At 46.9% G+C, this 8642-nt stretch overlaps 1 protein-coding gene across 1 annotated transcript; it reads left to right on the top strand.

The window, feature by feature from the left end:
- Positions 1 to 450: 450 nt before the first annotated feature.
- Positions 451 to 5962, top strand: LOC104292813 (chromosome unknown open reading frame, human C9orf9). The gene is made up of 4 exons (XM_009892236.1): positions 451 to 607; positions 3532 to 3734; positions 4243 to 4390; positions 5897 to 5962. The coding sequence occupies exons 1-4, from the start codon at positions 464 to 466 to the stop codon at positions 5903 to 5905; spliced, it is 504 nt and encodes a 167-aa protein (XP_009890538.1). The 5' UTR covers positions 451 to 463; the 3' UTR covers positions 5906 to 5962.
- The last annotated feature ends 2680 nt before the right edge of the window (positions 5963 to 8642 follow it).

Genomic DNA, 8642 nt, shown 5'->3' on the forward strand with positions numbered 1-8642 from the left:
GCGGCCCCGGGCCTCCCCAGCTCCGCCACGACGTCCTGCCTGCCGAGCCGGCCGCGTTTAATGTCGGGGTTTTTAAGCCGCCTGGGCAATGGTTTTACAGCGGGTAAGAGACGCCGTCCGTCCCTCCGGCCCTTTCACAGCCGTGTGTTTGATGCATTGCCCCATTACGTTTACAACCGACCCACTAGGGTTTATGGCATCTGATTGTCAGTGGTCCCCTCTGGGTTCTCTACCTCTTTTTGCAGCATCGTTACTGCCTCATTGACTTACTCTTTGGGGCTCTGGGACTGCAGAGCTTTGACACAATATATCTTCTCTTTTTTCCCCCCTTTTTTTAAGTTTTCCACTAACCTACACAATCCCAACTTGGGTGAAAGATAGAGTTACATGTGTAGAATTGCATCATTTCTAAAAAGTAGCTTCCTTTCTCTCCTTCTCTCCCAAAATCCAGGAGGGGGAAAAAATGAATGAGGTAAAGGAGGCTCTAAGAAACATAGAGCAGAACTACAAGCTCTTCCTGCAGCAGCAGTTTACGTTTATCGGAGCATTGCAGCACACCCGGGAGAATGCACATGACATGATCAGACCTGTGGCAAGCATCAGCCAGGTACAAAGTATTCAGCACCGAGTTCTGTGCCAATGAGAACAGGGACCACTACAGTGCTGTCGCGCACTCGGGTCTAGTTCAGGGATGAATAAATGTTTTTATTAAGGGAAGATGCACAAAAACTCTCTAGTAACATTTGCGTGTAACTCTGCAAACCAGTGGCAAAAAATTAAGTAGGGCAGAGAAATATCTGTGTTAGGTCTTCTCATTTACAGATAAGGAATTTGATTGCTGAGCATCACTTTATGCTTTAGTTTAACACCATCATTTCGCTGCTGAGGCATAGCCAGAAATACAGGGTACAAAAAACCAATCAAACCAACCCTCCTTCCCCAGCCACACATGGAATCTGTAATCCTTAACTTGCAGTAACCAGCATGCTTGCCTCTTCCCCCTGGTATTGGGACTGCTGTATCTTTCTATAGTGCTTATTAAAAATAATGGCTGTGTTAGAGAGGTAGGATGATGGATTGAGGGCTGAAAGTCCCAAGTGGACTAGGGGTTTTCTGGGCTGGTAAGTGAATTGTCTAGGAATTTTTATAACACGGGATGTTTTAAGTAGTGCAAAGAACTTAAACCACTGGCATGCAGAGAGGCGGGGGGAAATCTAAATAAATTTAGAATTGTGGATGTGAGGCAGCAGAACCCAGGCACAACACCCAGCTGGATGCCAAAGCCAGAGTAAAAGCCAAGCTGTTATTAGGATTAGGACACAGAAGCGAGCTGGTTGTCTTTTCTAAGGGCTGACTTTCTCTAATATAAGGGCTTTGCTCATAACATTGAAGAGGATTGAGACAGACATTACACTGAACCATTTTATCCAAAAATAGGCATTGAGGTTTTGTATGACATGCTGTTTCTAAAAGTGCCAATATTTCACTGGTATTGCACAAGCTTGGACTCTGCTTCTTGGCAGGGGTAGGGGTGGAAGGCTTGCTTGTTGAGGGGGGGGAGGGCCACCTCATAAGTAACAATTTCAGCAATTATATTGATCCACGGCATCATTTGTGATATAGTAACATGTGACCGTAGTGGTGGCGGCAAACTGTACTGCACGGGTAGCCCTGAGGGCACAACCACGTTACCCCAGAAGGTGGAAGGGAAAGGGAAAAGAGCAAGTTATGGGAAGAACAGGTGCGGAAGAAGAACAGAATTGGTGCAGATATGGAAGAACGGAATTGGTGCAGCACATACTGGTGGTGTGTTGTGCAGGAACTGAACTGCTACCAAAGAAAGCTGACTGGGGACAAAACCAGACATCCATTTTATTTCACTAGCATTCTCCTGAATCAGCCCAACCCTATTTTTAATTTTGCACAGGAGGACATAAGAATAAAAGCAATAAATGTAGAAATACATGTGCTCTCAGCATACAGCTGCCTTGACTGCCAGCTTTCTTGGGAGTGTAAACATGGAAACTACAGAAAAAAACCCAACTGCGCCTAGATGGCAATATGGCTGCATTGCTAACCCCTAAAAGCTGTATGTGGTAGCCTTTTTAGTGCTGAGTGATGACATTTCTCAGAGAAAAGAAGAGAGTATAGTAAGGTGGAAAGGTCGAAGAGCACACCACAGTCAGGCAATGGCAACAGCTCCTGAAGACTTCTGGATGGAGTAGGGTGTAAAGTCAAATCCCAAGTGGTTTTGTGAGACAAGCTCCTCGGTCATTGCTTCAGCTAGAGATTCAAACCACCCAGGCAGTCCCTGCACTGCAGAGCCTGGCTGTGGTCATGACATCGGCCCAGTGCAGGAGCGCTCCATGAACTCCCCGGGCTGCAGCTCAACTGCTCATCAGCAGTTGGGTAATGCAGAGCTGGAGTGCTTGCAAGCTGCAGTTCATGAAATCCTGGTCCCCATCCTGGTTACGCAGCTGCATTAATGCTCTGTTGTTGATGTGGACAACAAGAAGTCCTGTTATCCCACTGGTGAACATCCAGGCTAAAATGTTATTCTCTGTAGGACTATTTCTGCTCACAGCAGCAATAAAAAATCCTGCCACTCAGACGGACACAACGCTCAGCGAACAGTGTGGAAGGAGAATCTGTAGTGGAAATGGACCCTTAGGGGCCATTTTTTATTTTTCTTACAAACCTGCTGAGAATTTGCCCAAGCACATAGCATGGCTTTTCTGTATGCATGAACTGTACCAATGTTGGAACAGCTACTTCGTTCTTGTCTTGAAATCTTACAGAAAGCACTGAAGATGTTAGAGTCCAGCTATGACTGCCAACCAGCTGCTCAGTATTTTATATTCTGACCACTCGTGTCTGAAGTGCCTGTAATTTCTTTGGAGAAGATACTTAATCTCTTGGCATAACATTTCATCATGCAATGCCATTCACTCTGAGTAACAAAAATGCTCAAGGCAGATAGGGAATATCATTGCTGTAACAGGTTATTAAGGACAATTTAGGTTAAATGGGTTTAGTTTGCAGTCACATCTGGTGGTGCCAGATAGAGAACCACGAAGAATCCACGATACAAACACAGCACTCCAAACCATTCCCACTTTGGTCGCTGCCCTCACCTCCCACCCCACTCTGCCTGGGTAGCCGTGGCAGTGTCAGAGGGGGCCCGACTCAGAGCAGACAGAAAACTCCCCTCACACTCAGCCTGTTTCTGCAGCACTTGCAGCAGAGCTGTGGATTTGGCTGTGGTACTCCTACACTCCTTCAAAGAGGAAGGAAGGCTCACTGGTGTGCTGACGAGCAGATCCATCACCCCAGTGTCTTCAGGCGTGATGAATGACAAGCAAACACCTCAGGCATGCTCTAGAAATTTTAATACCTGCCGCTGTATTGCAGTTTCCATAGAGGCTCATGCCTGCAGAGTCACAAGAGGACGCAGCTTCTCGTCACTAACCTAAGCAACTTTGCAGCACAATGTAATTTAACATGCACGACCCCATCTTTCCCCATGTGCAGGTACAGTCCTACATGGACCATCACTGTAACAATTCCACGGACAGGCGTATCCTCAACATGTTCCTAAACATCTGTAATGATCTAAGCAAGCTCTGCCACAAGCTGGAAACTGTGCATTCTGGCAACAACATAACCAATGGCATTTTGGAGAGATGCAAGCTGCTCCTGAGCCACAGCAACGATCTGAGCAACATCCGAGCTAAGTAGGTCTCTCCATCAGCTTAGTTTCTTTGAGGCAATTGTCAATGCTGGGGCACTGTCACAAGAATGCATATTCCCCCTTTTTCATCAATTGCCTTACAACACCTTTCTGGCTTTCATTGCTGGCTTTAGTGAGGGTGCAAGGTGCTACAAAAAGGGGGTTTGTTTATCCTTTTACTGGTGCGTGGAAGGGCATATACAGGCAGTCCCATGCAATGCTCAGGCAATTTACCTCTTCCTTCCTCCTATTCCTGCTCTGCATGCTGCTAACTTCTGTGGGGCAAGTGTCCATGCGCTCTTGAACTCGTCCAGATCTAACCCAAGAGCCAGGACGGTGTGTTTGGCATGCCTCATTTATCAAGATGTAAATCTACCTGTGCTTTTTTGTTTTGGGGGAAATGGCTGGCTCTGCATTTCTGCTCTTCCCAGAGGGTCTCAGGGTGGCACTGTGGGCTCACCAGGGTTGCTTTGCTGGGACTACTCTCCCACTTGTTTCCTTCTGTCCCGCAGATACCCCCACGATGTTGTGAATCACCTGAGCTGTGATGAAGCAAAGAATCATTATGGAGGTGTGGTAAGCCTCATCCCCATCGTTCTAGACTGCATGAAGGAGTGGGTAACCCACACTGAGAAGCTGCCACGGCACAAGCTGTATAATGTGAGTGGTGGAAGTGCTGTCTCAGAGAAGAGGGCACCCCAGGACGCACCAGCTAGGGCAGCCATTTCCCAAACTCCACCTTCTGTGCACCTTGAGGCTCAGATCTCAACTAGTAACAAAGATAACGTACAAGTGCAAGGGAGTGAGCATGTCCGGAAGAAGAACCTAAATGACACAGAAAATCACAGTGGGAAACTTAAAGGTCCCTGGAAACCACCAGGTAGACATGCCTTTTAAAGGATCAAGGTTCACGCATCTTCTGCTTACCACCTTTAATCAGGTGGCTGATTCAAGACAGTGAAATGAATACTAGAGATTCTTCCTGAGTCCACTTTCTGAAGAGTTAGCCCTGTAAGCCAGCCTTGGACAGATACGTACTCTCTCCCTTGCTGATGCTTTCACCCTCCTACTTAAAGGCATACCCCAGCAGAAGCAGCTGTAGCACTACAGCTGGTCCCTTTGACCAGCGCTTCAGTGAGAGCAGGGAACAGTCAGGAGCAATCAGGTTCTAATCACTCAGATACAGATCTTTCACAAGCTACTTGAAATGGGTTTTTACACTTTCTCAGCCTTCTTTTTGAGGAGCACCCACTCACGGGATGAAGCCGGAAGTGTAAAGAACCTGCATGTCTGAAGGACACGATGCGGAGCCGCAAAGGCCTCTCATTATAGATTCAGATATTTGTTTGAGATTTATACTTGTCCCTAAAGTTCCCTCACCCCCACTGAAATTGCCTGGTTATTTGGATCAAAGAATTGAAGTCTACAGGACACTAATGATGTCTGCCTTAGATGCCACTGGCTACAGGAAAGGTCAGTGTGTTTTAGCTGCACTGGCTGTGCTCTGCTGCATCCTTCTTGCAGGTTCTCACACCACAGTCAGTACATACCACTCAGAACACCTTCCCTTACAGCTGATTGACTTCTTTACTGTCACAGCTAGAGATGTAAAGGAGGACAAACTCCATTTTGCACTTAGTTTGGTGTACTGACAATATCCAAACTTGAATAAAACACCCCTGTCCGCCCCTCCCCGCCCCGAGCTCTGCAAAGCTAACAAAGTCATTTCCAGTCAACAAGATTCATGGGAATCTGGTGGGAGCAGTGAGACTGAGAAAGCTGTGTCCATTTTCAGACCATTCCTTTTCAAGTTGCAAGTTAAAATGTCTGTGCTTTCCTTTTTTCAAGATAAGAATCCGGCTTGCCTAGCTTTCAAGGATGTTATGAGGTTTAGTTCATTAAAACTGCAAGGCATTTGAAACAGTCTCATGCTGCTTTTGCACCAGCACTTCACAGTTCCCGCACACTGACTTTATACCAGCGCTGAAAGCAGCGTTATTTCCAGCCTGCTTAGGCAGGGTCAGCAGAGTCCCAGGCTCTCCCCATTCTCTGGAGCTGATGTGCATTTTTGGTGGTGCTTTTATTCAAGCAATGTTAACTACAAACTTAAGATCTCAATAATGTGGTGTCTTCCCTGTATCTGACTGCTCTTTTCCCCTCACACAGGCAAATTAGCTCCTGTTCTTTGCTTCCTGCTGGAAAACACTCCTGAATAAACAATTTCCCCTTGCACACTTGGCTCAGTTTGCTAAAATTGTGAGAAAGCTTTTGCCTTAAGATGACCAGATTTTGGCAACAAGCATCCAAAAAAGAAGGGGGAATTAATGCAGAGGAGGGAGCACAGGAAGGGTGCTAGCTCAGGTGAAAAGGGAAGTATTTTCAGGAGCATTTGTATTCCTCACATAAGCCCACCTTCTTTTGCACTTTTTCCCCATCCCCTATCCACGTGTGCTGCCACGCAATACATCTATCCACGCTGCAGGAGAAGCCTATTTTTAGGAGACGACATGATCCAACTGAACTGAACCTTGGTGAACTCAAAACGGTAACGAAGCTCGCCAGGGTCACACAGAGACTCCCAGGCACTCCTGGGGCCACCAGCAAAATGTGAGCATCACCTTCTCAGGCTTTACTTGAGAGCCCTGTTGCAGAGGCAGCTTCAGGCAGAAAAATCAGTGTTACTCACAGCTGCCCTGCTGTGTTTCACATTGCAAAGACAAGTGTCCGATGACAGCTGCTGTCTTGGAAAGTTTTTCAGAACAAGTACATGCTACGTGGACACTTGGGGACGCACAGGACGCTATTCCCAGATCTTGTTTCCAACCTTCCTTACCCTGTTGTATAGTTTAAATTTGAACACGCAGGCTCTGATGAGACCAAAATTATCCTCCAGCTTGTAGTTCACTTTCAGCTTTCCTGGCACAGCACAAATTGCATGTCAGGACAATCCTGTCAATCCCTGCCTACCACCTCCCCAGGCCTGCTCTTCAAATGCCAACGCAGTTGTCCATTCATACTTCACCGAGGTTGCAATACATGCAAGAAACACAGTTCCCAAACCTGAATAATAATTTCTGCCCTAGCTTTATCCTTTCAATCAGCCTTACACAGCCAAAATTTTAAGACACGAGCAGAAAAATGAGTGCATAAAACGTGCAGCCTGAGGTTTGGTAATGACATGACCAGAATCTGTTGGAAGACTGCAAAGTTAAGTCTCACAAAAACATCTAGACAAATTACTTAATTTCCATACAAGTTCTCTTCTTCCAGAGTGGATGGACACTTCAAAAGACAAAAAGATACAGCAAGAATTGTTTTTCTCTACTACAAATCAAGCTGTTTGAAGAATTTACATAAACAGGATGTAAATGCCAAACCCAGAAGTGCAATAAAGTTTAACTTTAGCCTCTGTGAGCATAAATTTCCAAGACACACACTGAGAAACCAGGCAGGGCACTAAACCGACTTACCTAGAGATCTGTCAGTCCACGAAAGAAAAGCTGCTTTTTCGTTCAAAGACTGAAATAGAAACAGGGGCTGGGAGCAGACGATCTCAGCAGAATCCCGGCATCTGTAGGCTATGAGTTACCTCTGTGCTCCCCTTAATTCAGCTGAGGGTCAAACCAGGCTTTTGTCAGCCCATAACCAGGCCAAAACACTCTGTAGGTGAAACTCCCGGTTCCAGCATCCCCCAGGCCGAGCGGGCGGGCCCGGCCCGGCCCCCCCGGGAGCGACGATCAAGCGTCGGGGGTGGCGGTGGGCTCTCAAGGGAACAGGAGGGGCCTATTCAAGGGAGAGGGAAAACTCGGCATCCCCAAAAGTGTCATGGAAGCCGATGCGGAGCGAAGTAGTGGCTTCGTAGGGCCTCTAGTGGCCGCGGCCGGGAAGCGGCTTGCCCGGTACCCGCCGCCGGCGGGGCTCCCCCAGGGCCGGGCTGCGCGCACTCTCAATTAGCGTCCAGCGGGCAAAGGCTCTTAAAAGCAATTTTTATCAAGTTCCGACAATGCAGTCCCGTTTCGAAAGGGGCTTTTAAGGTTCGTACACAGGCAGCCGCCCGGCGGAGACCCGGCTGCGCTGCTGGAACGGCAGGAGCGCCACGGGCCGGTGCCTGTCCCCACCGGCCCCTTCCCGCACCGCAGCCGCAGGACAGCTCTGTTTTGCGGAGTTCGGAATTCAGGCGGTGGTGGTGCAGCACCAGTTCGGCCCAACAGCGGGCACGGACCGCTTGGAAGAAACCATAAATAGCGTTTGGCAGACATTAAAGATCAGCGAGCGAGTCCAACGCTCGAGCATGCACTTGGACTGAAGAGGGCTCCAAGCCAAAACCAAGTAGAGCTCACACACACCGAAATCATGAAGACCGCCACTCCAAATTATTTGAAATAGAGTTTAGTCTGAAAAGTAAAGCCTATGAGATGTTAACTAAACTTTACTTGCAAAGCTCCTACACGTATGAAGTAACTCAACTCCTGCTGATATTCTAAACTATTATCTAACTACTTACTTTTAAAATCCACTATGCACCAGCAGCTAAGTTGATCCAATAAATCAAGATAAATCAAAGAGACTTTAAATTCAGGAAATAATTTTATTTCCTTCGCTAATGTCTATTGCAGGTTTATTGTTGGGTTATGACCTACCAAACGCACTAACTAGCACTAGTAAGGAAGGTACTTTATTTTTCTCCGTTTATACCCTAGTGGATGTACTTCTGTGAGTAATAGATATATATAATTTTTTCTTTTTTTACACTGGCAAGTGCTGCTTTTCCATGCTAAGCTTGTTAAGGGATATGCAAAATGGCTTTAAAAGAAGGTGTCACTTACACCATGCTGTAGAACTTGTCCCAGTGCAAAGGCCCACAGACAACTTTCTGTATCCCTAACCCCAAGAGAATGTTTATGGTAACTTT

Source organism: Charadrius vociferus, unplaced genomic scaffold (genome assembly GCF_000708025.1).
Source record: "Charadrius vociferus isolate BGI_N301 unplaced genomic scaffold, ASM70802v2 scaffold549, whole genome shotgun sequence".
Classification (NCBI taxonomy): Eukaryota; Metazoa; Chordata; class Aves; order Charadriiformes; family Charadriidae; genus Charadrius; species Charadrius vociferus.

What these genes read in the sequence shown, in the direction of transcription:
- LOC104292813 (XM_009892236.1), top strand. Translation starts at nt 464, where the DNA reads ATGAATGAGGTAAAGGAGGCTCTAAGAAACATAGAGCAGAACTACAAG. An exon ending in CTGTGGCAAGCATCAGCCAG is followed by an intron (nt 608 to 3,531) that starts GTACAAAGTATT and finishes CCCCATGTGCAG; the next exon opens with GTACAGTCCTACATGGACCA. An exon ending in CTGAGCAACATCCGAGCTAA is followed by an intron (nt 3,735 to 4,242) that starts GTAGGTCTCTCC and finishes TCTGTCCCGCAG; the next exon opens with ATACCCCCACGATGTTGTGA.